Source organism: Dermacentor andersoni, chromosome 1, assembly GCF_023375885.2.
Source record: "Dermacentor andersoni chromosome 1, qqDerAnde1_hic_scaffold, whole genome shotgun sequence".
Classification (NCBI taxonomy): Eukaryota; Metazoa; Arthropoda; class Arachnida; order Ixodida; family Ixodidae; genus Dermacentor; species Dermacentor andersoni.
This window is the reverse complement of record NC_092814.1, coordinates 83,801,402-83,823,992: the sequence shown is the minus strand read 5'-3', so window position 1 is coordinate 83,823,992 and position 22,591 is coordinate 83,801,402. Positions and strand designations below refer to the sequence as shown.

Here is a 22,591-nt window from a genome sequence, read left to right as displayed (position 1 = left end):
TCTAGTGCGAGAGGCGCGATGACAGCCGTATACACGTCGCTTCTTGTAAACATTCGTCTCCTACCGGCAAGAAGAGCGGCGCGTGGTCTGTTAAACACTACTTTAACGAGCGGAACGGTGGTCGCCGCCGCGAGGTGTGGGATACAGGCAGGAAGGCGGTCGGCACGAACATTCCAATATATCTTCAGTCGCGGACTCCACTAGGCAGGCTGTCACACAAAAAGACGCGCAGCGGACTTCGGCGACGAACACACCCCGAGACCGGCAGCATGCCGTCAGCCAAGGCATGCGACACAGCGTCCCCATGTGCACCGAACATCGCAGCTAAACCTTCGGATGACACAAAGCTTTCGCGAGAGTTGGCGTTAACAGGAGAGAACCGTGTGTGCGATTGAGGCCACATATACTCCACTGACCTTTTTTCATGCCCCTGACTACGAAGACGGGGAAAAACCAAAGAACGCTGTACACTGTCTTGGTGCTATTTAGGTAACGCTTGTTGTTTCATTTCGTAACTCCGTAGAGTACCACTCTAGGGATGCATCTTAGGGGTATACTTGTTGTTTCATTTCGTAACTCCGTAGAGTACCACTCTAGGGATGCATCTTAGGGGGTGTACCCCTAAGATGCATCCCTAGAGTGGTACTCTACGGAGTTACGAAATGAAGCAACAAGCGTTACCTAAATATCACCAAGACAGTGGATAGCGTTCTTTGTAGTACAGATGGCTCTATACGTATAAAGCGACTCGATAACGGCGGCTTCCGCGGCCACCCGCACCACCACATTCGACTGCTAATTTCCGAGTCCTGGGAATGCTTAAACAATTTTCGTAAGAGGTTGTTGAAACAAAATAACCATATCGTGACGATAAGCACTCTCATATATAGTGTGAAAAAAGCCGGAATAATGCTATTAGAGTAATTTATCTGTGCAGTATCACGACGACGATCAGAGCGACGATCAGAGCGCTACACGACGATCAGAGCGCTTTCACAGTGTCTTCTAAAGACCAGTCGAATGTGTCGTGAGTGTACGTACACCAGTCTTCAAGAGTCCACATGACCCGTGGGCGCACCTTAAATCACGGTGCTGGACGAACATTAAATACATTAACCCTTCCCGTCCGTGATGTTCCCGGCCATCGTGCTGGCCACGCGCCGGCACTAACCTTTACTCTTTCTCTTCTTTCCACATTCCCTTCCCCCAACACCACGGGTGAAGTATCCACCAGTGTGTGAGACAGTTATCGTGGTTTTCCTCTTTTTATAGCCACTTCCTTCGACTGGCGACCCACTATTGTGGCCGTCTGCTTGAGCAGACGACACATATAGCATTCACCATGCATGTTATTGGCTTTGTTTACAAGCGAGCAGATCGAGTCAGAAATCAGTCTGACAGAGTACTACAATGGTTTAACTGTAATCAAGTGCAGTGATCTTCAGCATTTAATGTGTCACCATAAACCCTTGAGTTTTTAAGAGGTCTTTCTTTTTTTCCGAACCTTTACGAAATCATCATTCTTTTGACGCGTGCTGCCCCCTATACACTAAACTTTCATTCACCTTGCGAGTTTTCTGACTGGAAGACAGTTATACTTCCAACAATAACCTTTTTTTTAACATTTATTGCGCGTTTGAAAGTAATTTTAGTCATATTGCAAATTTTTGCGCATGAAAGCCGTCACTGGCCGTCGCACGTCTTGGGGAGCAAGCATCGGCGTGTGCTTCGGGTTCTTGCCTCATTGCCTCAGCGGCCAAGGGTATGCTTGCTGCAATGGAGCCAATGCACCGTCAAGCGAAATACACAAGTTGCTGAAAGCCGCCAGTAGTGGTAAGGTGCTTTCTTCGGTGTCTTTAAGTTTGCTGAAGCAGTGACAATGAAATGTCCGTTACAAATGAACGGTGTGTCTCTATTAGGCTGGCAAGCTGTCTTGAATGAGACAGACGCATAAGAACTCTGGCCTTTCGAACCCCTTGTAGTCATCTTCACCGAAGTGTAATAGGTGAAAGGATAACAAGTGTTTAAATTAAAAGAGTCGTCTCCAAAGGTGCATTAAACAAAAAAAGGTTGTTTTTCTTCAGTCAATGCTGCTAGTCATGACAAGGCAGCGAGTATTCATCCAGTTGTATTTGCGCCTCGAACCGATGACATGGATAATCATTTTGCTTGAATATGAGATCGTTCAACTTGAAATCCCAATTACAGAGCAGAAGGCAAAAGTAAACAGACAAGATACATGCAGTGTTAAACACGTTATACAGGTATTGCACAAGACACGTGTCTGTGCGCCCATGTAGATGCTAAGTGAGACAATTCCACCGTTAGAAACTTCTGTTACATGGGGATGCGTTTAAAAAAACATCAGACTATAAATATGCGAACGCCGCAGCTTTATGATGCGTGTGTCAGATGATACTAGCACTATGTGTTAGACAATATGTTAGCACTAAACGGAGCAAGTTAATCCCTGTGCCCTGTGTCAGCGGCTTAGCAGTGGCTGCAGAAGCGGCTGCCGTGATGTTTTTCACATGTACGGGAAGTAACAGAACCAAATGCTATATTGTCACTTGTGTTCTGGTGTCACAAAAGCTATTTCACGCAAGTTGGCTGCTGAGTAAGTGTCAGAATTCATAAACAACAACATAATGTGGATGCGCGCGAAATATCTTCGTTTGTCGCTCTTTCTAACTCTATTTGATATGAATTATCTAATTTCTCAGTAATTTAAACGCAGCACAGGGACAGTTCTGCTCCTATTACCTAGAACCATGGAGGAAGGAAAAAGTTATGAGGGAGCATTGCGCAACGTGATTGAAGCCAAGAGTAACGTCCCAACACGTGGTGAAAAACGTCAGAGCACGGATGATACGTCAGAGCGCGCGGTAGGTTTTAGTGTGTGTGATGTAATAACTTTATTTGGAATCCGGCGATTGGGAGGCCCGGGCCTGGGGCCGCCTAGATGGCCACTGGGAGCTGCTGCTCCCGTGCGGCTTCCTTGACTCGCTGGACGGCCCAAAGTTGGTCTTGGATTTCTGAGCTGAGCAGCACGGCCGACCACCGCGCCCGTAGATTTTCCAGGGAGACTGCCATTTTATTTTGGTATATTTCACATCCCCACAACATGTGTTGAAAGGTGGCTATAACAGACTTGCATAGCTTGCACATATCGCTCTCGTATACATCGGGGTAGAAAGTTTTTAGTTGCACGGGACTCGAATAAGTTTCTGTTTGTAGTCGCCTCCAAGTAACGGACTCTGTTCAGCTCTGTTCAGTTTAGTGTGAGGCGGTGGTAATACTCACCTCCGATTTTGATAGAATTTGGTAATATCGCTAAATCTTGTTTATCTATCTTTTTCTCTCCAGATTTCCTCCTCCACGTTCTCCTGACCGATGGAAGTTACTCTTTGCTCAGCTCGGCGAGTAAGACCTCGAGCTTCGCGGTGTGCTACCTCGTTGAGGTTGATTGCGGGAATGCCTGGAGTCGTATGCGCTGGGAACCAGAGCAATTGCCTGCCGTTCTTCTATACTGCCGGTTTATTTTTTTCGACACCGATTCACATGGAGGAAGGAAAAATTTCATCCCCCCCCCCCCATGGTTACGATACTTCAGCGCAAACACAAAGGACAAAGAAAGGGAGTACACGACACGAGCGCTTTTTTCCTTGTGTTTGCGCTGAAGTATCGTAACCCTGAATCCAACATTCCAACTAGCCCAATTAGTAGTCTTGATCCACGTCGGCAAATCTTGATTCTTGCTCCGTGATCTGACGCAAGAGGTCACGTGTTAGGCCGACACTGAGCAAAGGGACTGACGTAACAGAGCGTTCACTTTCCAGGGCTGGCTGTGTGACGTTATGCTCTCTCCAAACTTATTCCTTCTTCCATGCCTAGAACTATTGCAACTCTGCTGCGGGACTGTAGTCACACGACGCGAATGTCACAAGCATGGAGGAACGAAAAATATAGAAGGGAGCATTACGTCACGTAGCCAGCCTTGGCATGCGAACGCTCCGTGAAGCCACAGTGGTGGCCCAACACGTGACCTCTTGCGTCGAGATAACGGAGCAAGAATCGAGATTTGCTGAGACGTTTGGGTCCCCACTATCTATGTCAGCAGTTTTATTCGGTGCGCACTTCTTCAGTTGCCCTGCCTGCAGAGCGAGAACACTAAAAACAACCGCGCACTTTGACGTGCGATCACGTGTTGGGCCCCCACCGGTCCAGCAGATTTCGGCTTCAATCGCGTTGCGGCATGCTCCCTCCTCTTTTTTCCTTCCTCCATGGTCGCAAGTTTGCTTACCTTTTCTATACTGAACTATAATATATTCTAGTGGCACGAACGGCTCCGCGCAGGCAGCCCGTTTTCGCATGGATGCCGCGCGATGGCGCCACTGCAACTTTTCCTACTGCTATGGCGCGGCGGCCTACGATTTCTGGCGCTTTTCCGCATTCAGGATTAGCAGATTTCAAAATGACCGGTGCTGTTATCTAAAAGCATTCATCTTACACGTGCAATGACGTATTATTTACAGATTTCTGGTAGTGAATATGCCGGTAAATCATTTAAGCCCGAACATCCCGCTACGCATTTTCAACCGAGTACAAGCAAATCGCCGGCTGTGGGTAGAAAAAAGTTCATTCGATCGCCTTTCCACATCAGTGCAAATTGGCCATTTAATTACATTGGGATGAACTAGTACAAGCTGTCCATAGACGTGATCGTGCAAGCATGACCGATTTTGAATGTACACCTTCGCAGTAAATTCCTGAGGTTGTAAAACACTGAGCTTTTTCAGGCCACATCTCTATAGAGAGCATACTCTATAGAAGAGTATACTCTATAGAAGTGTATACTCTTCTCCATTTGGGAAGATGTTGTTACGAATATTACGGCCTTGAGACTATCCAACTCAATTCCGCACCAATCCTTGGACGGAGCTTCCGTGGCCGGATAGAGTCGAGAGAGAAGGAAGCACGGTCGGCTGCAAGCGAATCTTCATGCTCTGGCGCTCCAGCATCATCCTCGCCGCTGCAGCACTGGCTCCTGCTTTGTTGACACGCCCACTTCTATTACACTTCAGTAGTTGGTAAAACTTTGCTCCTCTTCCTTTCTAGCCTTCGTCGCGGGGTTACGGGGGAAAGATACGTTGGACAGCCTGGAAACAGCGTTGGTACTGCGTCCGGAGCAAGCGACGGCTTCCCTCGCGGAATCCGCACTTCGTTGCCGTTTATCACGTGCGCATAGTCGCACAGAACGAAGTGTGGTTCAAAGTGATGCTCGCATACCGTCGAAGAAACGGTGAGAGTTTTATCCTGCCTGTGAAGGTTGCGCTCCCACTTCTTGCGGAGGTCGTCGTCTTTCGGCGCCGCGAACAGCGACGCTTTGGGTCCACTGGGTATCCAATGCGGCAACCCGGAGCGAAGCCCCGAGCGCCATGCCGCGGGCTGAACGCGGCGAAAGCGCTCAGGGCACACCGTCCGCGTGAGAACTGCCTTCGACAAGGCCAAAGGGTGCACACAACACTCACAAGTCTTGCCAAACGCAGGAGAGGCAGACTCACGAATGCCTGTCCGTGCCCGACGCAGGCCCAGCGTCCGCGCCTCAGTATGAAAGAGAGCGGCAAAGCCTCTAGCGGCTTTCCAGAGCGTAACGGGACGCCGGAAAGCCAGGTGCGCCTCTCCGGTCGTGTCACTATAATATATTCTAGTTCACTATACCTTTTCTTAAGTCTTTGGGAGATGTGTAACAAAACTGTTACGTTATGCTGAAACCCGTTCCGCCATAAAAATCAATCGTCGTCATCATATTATGCCAAAGTATTGGCGAATTCGGCAAATCGCACCGGAGTAAGGTCCCTAGATAAAGCAAGTTTTCAAGGTAGCACCACTCCTCCTTTCCTTCTGGTTTCCTTTTCCCCGAACTGCATTGGAGCGCCTCGAAGAATGGTCAAAACTAATGAGGGTGTGCATAAATAAGGGGATGTTTGGTGTGCGTTATCGCGCCGAATAGAAACATGTATGTTTTGATCCAAGTAAATAACATAGAATAAGCAATTGCCTAGTTAAAAGTATAAGGTACAGTATAGGAACAAGCATAATGCGCTGTGTCCAACTAGCAACGTTGTGCATGTTTTATATTTTGCACCACTAGCCATGGCGCCTCACGTGCTCCCTCGCATGCGCACGCTTCGATCGATATTCACGCTTATTACATGCTCTACACTCCGACGGCAAGAAATAAAAGGTGAAATCAGCCATCGCTTAGCCTCACTACATGCACTTCATGCAGGACATGGGTATGATTTGTCGTCGTTATTGAGATCAGCCCTTTGTTTTGGTGTTGTTAGGCCTACACAGACGATGCCAAGGTACAAAAGAGGTTTGAATTTAACCTAGCAGATGGCATTTAACCTAGCACACCACAGCCTTAGCGCTGATGATGCGTTGACGATGCGGAACGCTTTCAAAGCCTAATGGTTGATTGCATTATTAAGCGAAGCTTGAATTGCCTCACTTGTGTCGGCGTCGGTGTTGCCGTACGAAAGAACTCAAGCCGCGCGAAAATAAAAAAAATGCTTGTCGGGTTGCGAGACCACCACGCTAACCGATTCAGCCACTGCCTATTCATCATACGCGTCCTCTAAAGCGGGGTTTCATATGCATGAAGAACTAGACGCAGCGTAAAGCGCGAGCCAATCACAGGCGTCCCCTCCCCCAGGAGGAAGGAAAGGGTGTAATCGCGTGTTCGCTCGCCTCGCGCCCGCCGTTTCCCGCCAGTTCAGGCCCGGCAGTCAGAGGGGGAGGCCGCGTTTGATTCGTTCTGCCGAAGAGCAGGCTGCGTTCAAGGGGGCCGCGCGTCGTGCGTTCGGTCGAAGAACAGGCGGCGTTTGATGAACGCCGCTGGGAACACCTTCGAGAAAGGGCTCGTCGTCGAGGTGCCGACGTCGCCGAGGAAGCGCGAAGCCGAGTCGTTACAACAACGAAGAGCCGCGGATCCCGAGCTTCGCTTGCACCCCTCTTCACAGTAGTAGAAGGGCGGTCAATTTTTTTCTAGTCCGCCCTTGTACGGTACGCGATGACGGTGAAACGCCAACTAGATGCTCAGCAGACGACGCGGTGTGGGTGAGCATATTCAGAAGGACGTTTGCCCCTGTTGTCGACTAAGCAAGCCTGAAGGAACTGCTGAGAAAAAGTGTACTGCAAATCAAACTAAGCCCCAGCATTCAAGTAAACGCGGCCTATGTTACAGCGCAAGAACATTTTTTGTTGTGATATAGCACCGACACCGGCACCCGGCTGCGTGTTCGCACCGACGGCATACAACTGTTTCGGGGCTCCAACGCGGGCGGCGTTTCACCCTCCGGAAGAAGAAAAAGAAATTGGAGGACGCTTAAGCTTCCCCTTTAACCGTGGTACACTATAGCATTCAAAGGTCCCTGACTGCTTCTCAGGCTTCCCGGCAACTGGAAAGTATGTAACCGTAATGTTTACCGGGAAACGCCGGCCGCGAACCCTATGCACGAAGGCGGGCTTTCTGGTAGAAACGCGGCCTCTTGCGTGGTCCACGATGGATGGATGGATGGATGGATGGATGGATGTTATGAGCGTCCCCTTTGGAACGGGGCGGTGGGTTGCGCCACCAAGCTCTTGCTAATATACTGCTTAATGTCCTACCTAGGTTGAACAATGCAAAAAGAAAAAAAAAAACACTATGAACTACCACGCCCAAATTTTTTGATCCCCTATTGCGATCTGTGCTTTTGTACGTCTCTGTCTTTTGTCGTTTCCTTACTTTTCTTCCACCAATCCTCCAATCGCCTCTTACTAATGCCTATTACGGACATATTTGCTTTACCACTGCTCCCGCTGAACCCAAGGGCTTCAAGGAGGCCAGTGGTGCCTAAATCAACCGCTGGGTAGACGTCTTCACATTCTAATAAAACATGCTCCGTCGTTTCCCTAGCTTTACCGCAGCAAGCACATGCTTCTTCTTCCTTCGTATATCTCGCTTTATAGGTGCGTGTTCTAAGGCATCCCGATCTCGCTTCGAAAAGTAATGAGCTTCCCTTTGAGTTATCATAAATGGTTTCTTTCCAGATTTCGTTTTTTCCTCTTAAGTAGTTACTCATGGCAGGTTTCTTTTTCATTGCCGCCACCCATGAGATTATTTCGGCCTCTCTGACTTTCCGCTTGACCTTCTTTGTTGCTGTGTTAGCCACTATACAGGCCGCATACTTGCTGGTAAGCTTCCTAGTTCTTTTCCTACACTGTGAAACAATGTTTTTCCTGTACAGATACCTGAACACCCTCGCAGCCCATTTTTTCTTCCATATTCCTCAGCCGTTCTTCATACTCAATTTTACTGCGAGCTTCCCTCACTTCAAAATTAGTCCAGCCCATATCACCCTGCACAACTTCATTTGTAGTCTTCCCGTGAGCGCCCAATGCGAGGCGACCCACTGACCTTTGGTTCCCGTCGAGTCCTGATTGTACCCCTGATTTAAAGCAAACAACTGCATTTCCAAAAGTAAGTCCTGGAACCATTACACCTTTCCACATACCTCGGAGGACCTCGTACCTATTGTATCCCCATAGCGCTCTGTGCTTCATTATGGCTGCATTTCTCTTCCCCTTTACTGTTATGGTTTTTTCCTGTGTTTCCATATATATATTGCCTTCGTTTATCCATATACCAAGGTATTTATATTATGTTACCCGAGATATTTCTTGGCCCTGTATTTCCACTGTCTGTTCACTGTTTTCATTGAATACCATAACACCTGATTTTCTAGCACTAAATTTCAAACCTAAATTGTTGCCTTCCTGTCCACAGATATTAGCCAGACGTTGCAAATCACTTTGCTTGTTAGCTAGCAACCCAATGTCGTCCGCATCAAATAAACCTGGGAGTTGCTGCTGTACTACTGTACCCGCCTGTTTGTATGAGAGATTAAACCCGATATTACTTCCTTCTAGCGCCCTCTCCATCCTCACCATGTACATCATAAACAGCAGCGGGGTTAAGGGCACCCCTGCCTCAGTCCCTTGTTGATATGAACTTTCTCCTCGCTCCTCATCCCTTCCCATTCAACGCAAACGGTATTTTCTAGGTAAATCTCTCTCAAAATCTGTAGACAATCGTTACCTAAGCCTTCCCCTTCCAGAATATCCCACAAAATGTTGCGGTCTACGTTGTCGTAGGCTCCTGTAATCTCTAAAAAGGCCACGTACAACGGTCTGCTTTCTGCTTTTGATATTTCAATACACTGAGTAAGAACAAACAAGTTATCATCCAAACGCCTACCTATTCTGAAGCTATTCTGAAGCTCTCCCAAAATGCCATTATTCTCTGCCCATGCTTGAAGCTTTAATTTGATTGCCTGCATTGCTAGCCTGTATATTACCGATGTAATGGTCAACGGTCTATACGAGTGAATTCTGTCTTTCTCCCCTTTACCTTTATAAATTAAATTCATTCTACTTTGTCGCCAACTATCTGGTATTCGTCTATCTTTTAAAGTTTTTTCCACTGCTTTCACCAGAGCTTCCTTACTTTTTGGTCAGCCTAACAGGAACCTCGTCCAGCCCTGTGGCTGTGCGCTTAGGAATTTTTCTCTTCCGCTTTCTTCCAGTTTAAATTTGTCAGCACCAGCTCCTTTACCACTTGGGTCTCTTTCATGCTCTTTTTTTCTTCAAATACAAACCTCGTCATTGCCTTGGAAAGATTCGGCTGTTACTTTTCGGATGTAATTTATTGCCGCTTCTCCTTCCAGTCTGTTTTCATCTTCGTCTAGGATATGTTGTTGTATTGTTCTTGACTTCCTGTCTAATAATGTTATGTGGTTCCAAAATATTCTAGGTGTGGCCTTCTTTTTCTCACGTATTTCTGACGATCAACGTTCCCTTTCACCTTTTAATTTTGCTTGCACCAGTATTTGAACCATAGACTTTTTCTCTCGGTATATTTCCCATTTACTGGTTACTTCATCTTGCGGCAACTGCGCCTTTTTTGCCTGCCTGTGCTCTCGAGATGCTTTCTGTCGTTCGGCGATCGCTTCTCGTATCTCCTTGTTCCACCAGCTTTTCGGTTTCTTCTTTCCTTTCCAACGAATATGTTGTTTCTGTTTCCGTATTTCTGTCGTTATTACACTTAGAAGCTCACCATATTCCCACTCTTTACTTGGCCATTTGCCAAGTTCTTCCTCAACTCTAGTGACTATATTTGCTATTTGTTCAGCGTTCAAATTTGGACTGGCCATTTTGCTCTCCTTGCTCTCTTTCCCAACTACATATCTCATTTTTAAAATGATGCGTTTATGGTCACTCCCTATGCTGCTATGCCCTTCCTCATCAATAACCATTTCTCTCAACTTATCATGAATTCCTTGTCATCAGAGAGTAACCAATGGTTGATTACTGATTAATGGCCCTGCACACTGATCTGCCCTGCACACTTAGGCCCTGTGTTCACGATAACGAGGTTATGTTGCTCGCAAAGGTCTAGCATTGACTTCCCGTTATTTTAGGTATAGCCATTTAAATCCTGTATGTGGGCATTCATGTCACCTAATAGGACAATTTCAGCACCATTCCCGAAACCCTTAATATCAGCGCTTATGCATTCCACTAACTCTTTATTCTTCTCTGTGCAATTTTTTCCGGTCCACAAATACGTAACGCCCAGCCAAGTTTCTTTCCCACTCATTGTACCTGATAACCAAAGATGCTCTTAACATTGTGAATTTACTCTTTTCCATTTGGCTCCCTGATGGATGAGCATTCCGACTCCCCCTCCCTTTCTTTCCGGCTTAGTTCTGTTGCACCCTTCCCAAACATAATTCTCAATAACTGGCGGCTCTTCTGAGTCTCTAAGGTGCGTTTCTGGAACCGCATACACCCCTATTTGTTCTCTATGTAACTGCTCCTCAATCTCTGCCCACTTTTCCTTTCTTCTGTCGCCCTGCATGTTTATGTAGCCTATTGCATGGCGAGCTCTTTTTCTCGCTTTCCTCCTTTCTCTGTTTTCGACGGCGATGCTCTTCTGATGTTCCCCTAGGGGACCTTCTTCATTACTATCTACTCTGACCTCCTGAGCGCCCGCGGGCCCCCTAAAAAAGCAACAGCGCGACCACCACGTCGCCAGCCCACTTCTCGTGCTAACCTGTAATTGAAGTGGATCCCGTCTCGTTTAAAACCACCACAACTTCTCACTTCCCTGTTTCCTTCAACAACCTCGAAGCCTTTCTCTCGGCTCATTTTCCATATTGCCTCATTAGCAGCCACTACGGCTCTTTGTACGTGACTGTCACGCACAGGCACCTCCGGCACCGTGCATACCACGATCTGCACCTGAGGGGATAGCTCACGCAAGTCGTCCACCCCCTTCGCCAAGCGCTGGGTTAGTCCTGGCCCTTTCCTGTTTAGGACGTCATTTAGCCCACCTGCTACTATGACGAGTTTGCGCACGTGGGCATTGTCCACGAGCTTTTCTTTTGCTCGCTCCATGACAGAACCCAGTGTGCGCCCTGGAAATGTCCCTACCGCCACTCTTTTGTCGCCTTTCACCCTCTCCACAACTGCTTTTGAGCACCCAGCCAGGTTTGAATCGCCAGCGATAATCGCCCTTTCACTTTCTCCTACCTCTCCCTGCTTCCCTTTGTCAGTTTCCGCGTGATTCGGACTCGACAAGGGGCATTGTCCCCTGGGCTCCTGCTTTTTCCGCGTAGCGCCCTCAAGGTAGGTGCTGCTCTTTCCAGCTAACCCTTCATCACCCTGCCTGAGTTCGACGTATTTCTCTGACCCCCCCTCGCGTGTCGCGTCGGGGTCTGCGTTCCATTGTCACGCACATTTTCGTTCACAATGGCGGCCCTGTTCAGCTTTTCCTCGGCTGCTTCAAGTTTCGTTTCGACTACCTTCCGTGCATCACGCTCCCTGTTTAGCTCATTTTTTGAGCTCTTGCACCTGTTTGAGAAGCTCTTCCTGGAAAGCCTCAATTTTCTGCAGCCTAGTATCGACATCACATTGTGTGCCGGTTGATTCGATGCCCTCTCCATTCTCATCCATCTCCTCATCTGCCTTGAGGGACCCCCCGCGCACTGCTTGCTTTAGCGTCTTTCTCGCCATGTATTGCACGGCTTTTTGCAAATACTACAATACTATAATAATGCTGCTACTGATGCAAATACTATAATACTATATCAATGCAGAGCGCGTGCCTTTTAGCATAGACAGATGCGCACAGGATCCAAATCCTCAAGATGTCGCAAAGCAACTCTCACCACTGTTTCCAAAACAATCAATGCCGCGGAGACCGAAGGTATGACACGCTCTCGCACGCGCTCAACCACGCGGCCACGCTCTCACTTTCCTACCAAAACACGCACAGTAAAACCACTAATAGCTATTTGTCTTGCCACTTCCAAACTACCATTTAAAGACTACAAACACTCAACGTCCCACCCGGCTGCACGTGTTGGAGCACGTGGCACGAAAGGACTCTAACCATCCTGCAAAAACAAATGTACACGAAGCACACCCGCGCACCCGAAATACGAGAGACAAAAAAAAGGAAAGAAAAAGAAAACGACCCAATTACTACTTAAAGGCAACAAATCAGCAAATAAAAAAGAGAAGCAAGCTCAAAGCATGCACAAAAACTTATGATTTCGTCGTCGCCACGGAGCCCCGAAAAGCACGTCCATCCGCCACAAAATCCAAACAAGATCCGACGATGCGGTAAGGGGCTTTAACGATGCGGCGGAGGCAAGCGCCATCTAGAGGTATCGCAAGGAACTAAGCGCGCCGCTCCAAGGCCCCCAAGACCTTCGGATGCTGGGGCGCGCAAATGGCAGACGGCGCTTCCGGTTTATGAATGGTAGAAGCACTGGAAAAGGGGTTTCTTTGAGTTTTCTCGTAACAGAATTATGTTTTTTCGTATAGTCAAATTACAATCCGACGCTATCATGTCTGTAGGTTGTAAGTCGTACTTTACGATTTTTCTACGCATTTTAGCCAGAGAAATTCAGTTCAGTTACTTTCTTGCGCCACGTGGATGGCCTAGGTATGGGTGGTTCGGAAATCATTTTGTCGATGACACCAGATTTTCTGAGACACGGGGTCCTTAACGCTATCGCGTTAAAGAAAGCTTGCCTTCAATGAAGTACACCCTGTCTTATAAGTGGCGTTTAGCAGAGCCAAGTCTGCAACTTATGGGAACGCAGGCCCAGGGGTGAATCTCCGCATGGCTGCCATTGGCTGTTTTCGAGAAGACGCTCTTTCGACGCTAACGCCAAGGTCCCCTTCAGTTACGGCCCCACGGAGGAAGGAAATTAAGGAGAGGCCCTACCCCCTCCGCGCGCTAGGAGAAAAGTGTGGCGAAAATGACGTAGTAGGTTCTCATTTTTTTGCTGCTTTTTTTTTTTTTTTGTATGGCCACGCCTTTTGGGCCACAATGGCGGCGTTGTTATGGTTTTGAGCGCTCACACGTGTTGCTCTGGTAGGTTTCGGGCCGTGGCAAAGGCGCTGAGTGGGCGGGTTTGCGTTAGTCACCGTGTCTTGTTGCGCTGTGTTACCTGCACCGTGCTCTGCCAGATGTTGCGCGACACCACGCGCAGCGCGGCGTGGTTTCGCGAAAGATGTAAACAAGAGAGGAGGGTGGCCCAAAAGGCGGAGCATCGCCATGAGCAACGCCAAATTCCGGCTTCACTTTTGCTTCACAAAGAGTGACGTCAGGGCCTCTCCTTAGTTTCCTTCCTCCGTGTACGGCCCTAACAGGAGGGCGATGGTCTAGCATAATGGCGGCGCACACGATTGTTTACGTTGTCCTGGCAACAGGAACAGCAGCCGCGCGGCGCCTCCTCTCCCTGGCGTTTTTTCTTTCTTTTTATGTTTATTATGCCGACCCGCCCCGCTCCCTTTCCCCCATGCCACGCGCGCCGCTTACCTTTATTTTTGCCTGTACGCGGCGTGTTCTGGGGTTCTATTTTTTTTTCTTTCTGCGCGCGCGCTACGGCGCACCACGAGCCAGCTCGCAAGCAACGCCAATCGCCGCTCTACGCCGCGCATTGGGCTATGGGCGCTTCATGCTAACACGCCTACGCGCAACACAACAGACCTTTGGTCTCGCTTTATTGACTTCGTTTACGAAAACAAAGATTTCTCTTATAACAGGGTGTGATACACGCTCAAAAAATGAACAAGAGTGAAAGGTGCATGACATATAAATGAGTACTAAACACAACAAGTTCACAGACAATGATAAAAAGAACGCTAGAAAACGCGAAGGCCGTTCCATGTACACACACACACACATAAAAAAACAAGATTTTTATATAACGCCCTCAAGATCAAAATGTAGACGAGCTTCTTATACATGCAATAAGATATTGTACAAAACTGGACGACGTGTGTGACATAGTGATGTCAACTAAAGAAAGGGAAAACTCACTGGTAATGGCAAAAACAATGACAGGCAAAATACCTAAATATAGAATAAAATGCTAAGATTGTTTGATTGACAGCCATACTGAAAAAAAAAAACAATGGCTTACTTATAAACCTGCACGAAAGTACATTAAATGCGTGACATGTTCATTACTACTGAACAAAATGAAAAAGACATGGCAGAACAAAAATAACATTGTACTAAAAACTGAAGTACACATTATCACATTATATTGCACTTGGCCACAACTTGAGTAACGGTGGCAAGCGGGAACAGAAGGTAGTCGGCTTTTGCAGCAGCACATAGAAAACATTCGCAGAAAGGCCTATTCCTCAATCAAAGACCAGGTAAAATAACCCAACAACACGACTTTTCTTTCACCCCTAATGCAATGCTTAGCAGTAAAATTACGACACTTAAGGCACTAAGTCGTACCTACTGGGCACTCCTCTGTATAATAAACACGAACTGCAAAAATCTGCATTTAGAACATTTGCAATGCTCATGCTTTCCAGAAGAAAAAAAAAGCGTATCATGCCTACACATGAAGGTTGTTCGCGCGGTTTTCCCATCGGCGATTACTGAGATAATACACAAACACGAACAGTAATTTTTCAGCTGTTAGTACGTTTGTAGAACGTGACACACAGAAAACGCACCGAAGGCGGAATGGAAAGCTAAGCAAGCTACTGAAGTTGCAGAATGAGACTTGGTACAGAAAAACACGTCATAGACAAGGTGACAATGAGGAGGAACATCTATTTGTCAGCTTTCTCTACCGTTAAAGGCCGATCCACACGACGGACCAAGTCCGCGGGCCGCTCGGTCACGTGATGCGACGTCACGGCCCGCCGCGGTCCGGTCCGGCGCAGAGCACATCCACACGGCGGAATGCCATAGCAGACGGCAGAGCAGACCAACCAGCTACACTCTCGGCCAGAGTGTTATCATTGTTATCATGCCGGCTCGAGTCCCACACAGCCGGGAACTGCTCAACGAGGGATACAAAATATAAAGCCTCCTCGTCACTCCAAAAGGACACGGTGTTTAAACAATATATCTGCTGCACGCACGTGTAGGCGGAACGGCGGACATGAAACGACTGCCTTGACTGGCTTTTGCTGAGCTGAAAACTAGATTGGATTTGGCTGAAGACACTCTGTTGCCGGACAACATTCGTTGGCTACGCCAAAATCGCTGCGGTTTGCATGCGGTCCGCCGCCAAAACTGAAGCGGGAAAAGCCTCGGTGATTTGTTGGACCGCGAGGGCCGCGGTCTTGCGCGGGCCAACGACGGTACGCACGAACTGGTGACGTCCTATCACGTGATGCGCGGACCGCGGTCCAAAAGAGCAATTTAGTCCGTCGTGTGGATCGGCCTTAAGAGGGAAGTGTAGCACAATCAAGGCGCAACGACGTCCGGAGGCTCATGGAGCACACACATGGACAGGGCTGTGTTTGTGTGCATGCGCCTCCTGATGTCCTTGGGTCTGCGCGCTCACCTGTTGTCTTTAGGCACCCGGAAGAACCTTGCATGGCTTGTTTTTGAGGTATTCGTGCACCCCTGCACGATGCACGAGTTGTACGAGTCGTGAAACGAGTGAAACATCGCGGAGCACAAGCACACAGCTATCGAGGACCACGAAACTGACGAAACTACCTACGCCGGTCAACGCACAGCAGCGCACGCTTCCCGATAACAGCAGATAACGAAACATGAAACGTCATGCAGCGGGCTAAGCTCGCGCCGGGCGCGCGGGGAGACAGTCGAAGGTGAGGGCGTTGCGAGAGAGCGCAAGGAAAGGAGTTGAGAGGAGGGACGAAAGAGCACAGCTTCCTGGATCGGCGAGCGCGGGTGCGCGCCGATCTGGGAGGTCGTACAAGGGAAGCGGATTTGCTTTCCCGCCCTCCCGATGGATGGCGCCAATTACCTCTGCCACCGGAGCGGCCGAGTTTCCTAGGCCGGTCTCAGGTGCTTGCACATGGTGAATATAATTCGTATGTCAGCTACCACGTCCCATTTCGTATTGTTGCGCAACTTCTCATGCTGTTTATGATAATGCCGTGTGCTTTTTTTATGCCAGCTGCCGTATAGCACACTCTAAAACGCCGTCCTATGTCTTGGCTACGACAACGCATTTTCTTCCAGCAGAAATCCAACCAGATGATATTAGAGCATGCGCAGTAGTTTTGAGCCTTTTGCAATATAATAAGTATCACTCCAGTCGTTTAGCACATCGCGTGCAAGCAATTCGCTAATCACAAACTCGAATGAAATAGAAAAGAGAGAGCAAGCGCGAGAGTGAGGAGGACGGCGCAAAGAACAACGAGCGTCCCTACCTTGTAAACTTGTTTTATCTAGGGGTCTTAGACCCGGGCGCACCGGGGCACCCCAATGCGCCGTTTCATCCAATCATCGTCGCCCCAGGGCCCCCCGGTGCGCGCCGGTGCGATTTTCCGAATTTGCCATCACTTACTAAATTACTCTTACCTTGTCTGGGCTACAACATCTAAATGTAACTTGCAAAAGCTGGTAATACTTTAAAAGAAAATCATTCGGTATATAGAGAACGTTAATCGGCTTTCGCCAACAGATAACATATTTCTCAAATACAAACTAAACCGCGTAGATAAATTATACGAACATAGATTACTAGAAACAATTTACTTCTCATCCGAATATGTTAAGAATTATTTTACATCCCTTGCTCAGCTAGAACTCTGCACTCACACAAAACATACTACACGAAAACCCGAGGTATGGAGGGTACCATGGTTTCGACACAATTACAGCCTACAGTCCTTAACACATAATATACCGACTGTACTAAACAAATATAAGCGCACAGCTACGCTAAATAAAAATGGTTTGCGTCATTACTTTCTTTCTTTATAGTGGTACTATAGTATATTGCATTCAAGTGTAACATGTCATTTTTTTATGCATACGTGCGATTTGTAATGTTTGTTGTGTATAAAGCCTGCTGTGTATATATCATGTGAGTTCTACTGCCATGTAAGGGACCCTGGGCTCCCGTCAAGCTGCACCGACAGCTTTTTGCCCAGGTGTCCTTCCAGTTACTTTTGTTTCTGGTAAATAAAATTTATTTATTTATTTATTTATTTATTTACTATCTGAATGCTCCAGCTACGTAGCACATTCCTGAATATGTAATTCTGCCTGGCAACAGAGTTTGTTCTCCTATCCGTATTGATTTAAAACAACCTCCTTAGTAACACTATGTGCGCCCATAGCATTTCTGACAGGTAATCAGGTACGCGCCGTGAGAGGAAGATGCCCTCAAGAGTGATGATGATCATCATTGTTGTTGGGGGAAAATTACGCTTTAAAGGGTGTTAAATTTTTAAAATATATATTTTCTGCTCGCCACAAAACATCTTTAGGCGAGAAAGGAATTTCTAAAAATGTTTTCCTTGGCCCATCTCCCATAGTGATTTTGCCATTGTTCGCAAGGCTAAGAAGAAGGAAGTAGACGTCCACTTTCAGCAGCGAGGGCGCGCGTTTCTGGACGCGCCCAAACACATCAACTTCATCGGCATCATCATCATCATCGCGCGCGCCATTGGATTCTAACAAGGCCACGTAGCGTTGTTATTCAGCGTTCGGGAACGTCGCGCCTTGTTCTGACCTGGCCACAGGAGAAATAAGGATCATCGCCAGCATCAAGCTACCTCATATTCAATGAGGCGGCGACGGGTGGAGGAGTCGCATTCCAAGACCGTCAGCTACCAATACCCGGACTTGGTAAGCGACGCCGCATGGTGCGAATTCGAGCAGCGTACTTGATACCTTGCGCCGTTATCGAGGCCTACAATCCTGCGAGTCATCTATTCTATGCGCGTTCTATATTCATTTGGAGGCACTCGTTCTCTGTACAGAGTATGTAGAATGTCCCAGTTTACGTTATCCAAACTGTCAAAAAAAGTACGCTGGTGCAATATGCGATTATGAGACTTACGGTGTTCGTTTATAGGTCCTCTTCCATAACCAGGAATGTTTTTCCTGGTTGCCAACATTTTGACAAGGAGTCTTGTCTTCGTCAAGGTAGCAACTGCGTTCCTTAGCTGCGTGTATGTGCGCGTGTATGTGCGTATGTGTGTCTGAGGGTCTGTCCTGTCCACTAAGTGGACAGGACAGACCCTCAGACAGGAGGCGGATACAAAGCTCATACATATTCACATGCAAAAGTTGTAAAAATGCTAACGCCCAGGAGATAACTAATTTCTTTATCCGTCAGTGCAACTGACGGGACACTGACATACGAGGCACAGTGTGCCTACATCTGACCAGCCTCAATAATTTTCCTCACTTATCTGTCAATGGACTTGCATAAACTCGTTGCATTTCTAAATAGCGGAGTGCAACCGCAATCTTAGGTGTGCGCAGGCAGGTGCATACCACCCACTAGACAGGACAGACATACGACAGATATACTAGAGACAGACATACCATCCGCCGGATAGGACAGAGCGTCTGTCCTGTCCACTTCGTTTCTTTCCGCCCGTAATTCCGCTCAACGACACTACATGAACTTTATCCAGTTTTCGGTATATATGTCAGTCTTTCCTCGGCTAACCTCTTTCACGCCAACTTGGGTCATTAACGGGTAGGTCATCCGGCTACTGTGCTGAGAGAACCGGGTTAGAAACCAACCAATAGTGGGTTCACACTGCGAGGAAATAAATGGACTGCGCGGAATTCAAGACAAGGACGTAGTTAGGGACACGGACAAGCGTTAACTTATTCTTCGTCTCTCGTCAATATATGTCTTTAGACGCACATACGCGAAGTATGTAATCACGTTGTCACTACCTCAGATTAGAGCAAGCCGCGCAAGAAACACTTGTCACTATCCATTAAAGAAACAGGTGTGTCACTTACGCAAGCCTTCCCTCTAAGAGATATATAGAAAGCTTCCATCAGCTCCCGGGCAGTGGCATCTTGGCTTCTACCCAAGATCTTCATCTTTCGGAAATCTCGATTTTTATTTTTCCTCGCATTTTTTTTTTCCTCGTAGAAACCTACCGTCGGAACCTTTTTCGCTCCAACTTGTGACACTGGGTAGTGTCATTGGATATGTGCCGCTTTTCAATGAACACCTTTGGCACCAACTTGGGTCACTGGCTATGTGCTGCGCATCAATGAACGTCTTGGATAAGTGGCTATATGCCATTAGGTATGTGCCGCTCTTCAACGACAAAAAAAAAAAACACTTTAAAATATCTCCGGTACTACGTGGAATCGAATTCAGCCGCGTCATATACGGGGTGACCTTTTTTTTTTAAGTTCTACGAAATTTTTAACAATCGCCTGTGGCAGATAGCATAATTCTTGTCCTTGAGCTGTATTATTCGAAAAGGCGGACATTGCTAACACGAGGAACTGAAGCACGTATTATAATAATTAACGCAAATCCACTAATTAACTTATCAATATTAATTGCACATATCGCAATTTACGAATTGTAGCAGGTGAGGTTGCAAGACGTATCCACTTGAAATTAATTTCCACAATTGCACTAGTTTTGAGATTTTATTTCCGAAACTGTAGGACAAAATACATAGGCATTCCAGTTACTTTTGTGCTTCAATGCGTAATAAAGTGTTTTGTTAAAAAAGTAAGTGGAACAGTTAATTTTTACGGCGACCTTTATGGTGCCCATCTTGAAACTGGAGTCATTCTGGAAATTCGTTCCAAGTGGATACGCGATGTAAACTCACCGGCTACATTTCGCAAATTGCAATACGTGCCGTAAAGTAAGTAAGGTGTTAATTGGGGATTTTCTATTAATTAGTTGCATACGTGCTTCGATTTCCCGTGCGAGTAACGCCCGCCTTTCTGAATAATTCGACTCGGACAATAATGATATATGCGACAGCCGATTTTTAAAAAAAAATTCCGTAAAACTTAAATATGATCACCCTGCATATTCAGACAATCCTTAAGACACGGGCCACGCGCGAACTTCGTGGTGGCACCGCTAAGTGGCTTGGCGTGTCCCGAGGAAGCGCGGGAGAGGAGCCCAACGGCAGTATACCTCATACATGACGCGTTTCGGCGATGACAATACGGTGTGTCGCTACATTTTTGATCGAATTCGCGTCGACAGTCACTCTTACATGGTTTCTGTCGGATCTTTTTTTAGCACTTCGATTCTCCTCACCTTACTCTACGCACCAGCTCTCTCTCCTCCACCTTTTTTTCAGGGTGGGAGAGAGTGAGCTACGTGCACGATAAGGCAGCTACGGAAAGCAGTTGCTGTCCTGACGAAGACAAGTTCGCTGGTCGAAACGCTGGCTCCGTAGACATTCCTCGTTCGACCGGTGTTCACCACTTCAATCTTCCATCTTCCTCTGAACTTCTCTCTTGTTCAGAGTATACTATATGGAGGCGTCTTGTACTTATGAGCTAGGAAGCCAAAGCTAGCTGGTTCCGGTCATTACAGCGAGGGCCGAGCGAAGAGGACTGCTGAAGGTACTGCTAGGAACAATTATGCGTTTGTCTAACAAATAATCGCGTTCCTGAGATAGTTATCGTACATAAAGTCGCTCACCATTATTATTATTAATTTTCGTTCTCACGTATAGTTGTCTCTATATTTAGTCATCCTGTTGATTCTTAGAAAGAAAAAATTGGAGTACGCTTAAGCTTCGCCTTCAAGAGTTGAACACGACAGCGTTCCCGTCGAGCCACCAAGGGGTGTAAGACAATGCGCTACGGCGCAGCGATCACTTACGAGGCGCCCCACATCGAACTTTGCAACCACCAATCACTCGGTGAGCGTCGAGCAACGCAACGTTCCACGCGGCAACGAAACGTGCGCCTGTGCAAGCGGAACGAACCAAAGAACTCGGTGTCTCGGAGGGGGAAACGATGTACGCCAGCCAAACGTCGTGATCGGCACGGGCAGAGAGATAGACAGATAGTGATCTAAAGAAAGGAAGGACGCTTGATTCTGCAACCCGTGGGGGAGCACGGCGAAGCGTCGTCAGGGGAGAGGGAGTCCGGGCCGCGACGCGCCTCGCACCGGTCCCCGCACAGCCGCAATGCGCGCGTGGCGCGCCACCTGTCGGGGCAGCGCCGTATATTGAGAGGAGGGGGTCTTCTGTGTTTGCCGCAAGATGGCTCTGCGTGTGCGGAAAGCGCAGAAGAAATGTAGCGGAAACGCACTTCGCTACTCGTGTAACTGCGACTTCTGTAAGTTACATGTTCATAATTACCGATATAAACCGCAGTATAACTTTCTACGGCTCCTTTCTAAGGCAACACCGCATTCACTAGAGGCGCTTTTGTACCGCTTTGAAGCATCGAACTAGTGGCTGAGTGGTAGCGTCTCCGTCTCACCCTCCGGAGACCCTGGTTCGATTCCCACCCAGCCCATCTTGCAAGTTGTTTTTTATTCATGAAGTGCCTCCCGGGATTTATTGCTCACGGCCAACGCCGCCGACGCCGACGACGCCGGCTTTTCTGCGACACGAGCTCCTTAACGCTGTCGCGTTAAAAGAGGGTTGTTAACTCGTTTCACGGAAGTAACTTGCACATTTAACTTAATTTCCGGTTGTTCTGGCCCACCACGACGGGCCAATTTTTTTCGCTTTGTATTCAAGCAAAGTGATGTATTGGAAACCTTGGAAATCGAGCTAAGTTAAGAACAAACAGTTACTGATGCGAAAACAGTTCCCAATACTCTCCTTGTTCTTAGTGTGTTGGGGATACATCCGAGTGCCAAAGCGGATGTCTGAATCCAACCTTGAAACTATTCCAACATACTTTCGCGTGGCAATGCCTGCATAGCTATGTCACGTAATCAAAAAGTGCGCTATAATTAATTATACAAAAACAAGAAGTGCCACAGTATTAACAGTAACTTACACAATAGCTGCGTTTACATGAATGCGGCAGTAGAGCGTATCACATTTCCCAGCGCATTACGGTAATACTATGCGACAGCATGTGGCGAGTCCCAATCAAGCCGAAACCTCTTTTCCGCGAGCCTGTTTCGCCGGTGAGTGTAGGAGCGCACATGCCGCAGCCGTCTCGCTTTTCCTTCCTCTCCTGACGCATTAATGCGATTTGCCTTCCTAGCGCATTACCGCCGTATAAATGAATTGCGATGCTCTACAA

General features: G+C 47.6%; 1 protein-coding gene across 1 annotated transcript in view; it reads left to right on the top strand.

Moving 5' to 3' along the window:
* Positions 1 to 1,743: 1,743 nt before the first annotated feature.
* Positions 1,744 to 22,591, top strand: part of LOC129387984 (uncharacterized) — a 33,347-nt gene continuing 12,499 nt past the window's right edge. Inside the window, exons 1-2 of the mRNA XM_055077891.2 lie at positions 1,744 to 1,833; positions 17,921 to 18,211. Coding sequence (XP_054933866.2) covers positions 18,149 to 18,211 — 63 coding nt within the window. The 5' untranslated portion in view covers positions 1,744 to 1,833; positions 17,921 to 18,148. The remainder of the gene's footprint in view (positions 1,834 to 17,920; positions 18,212 to 22,591) is intronic.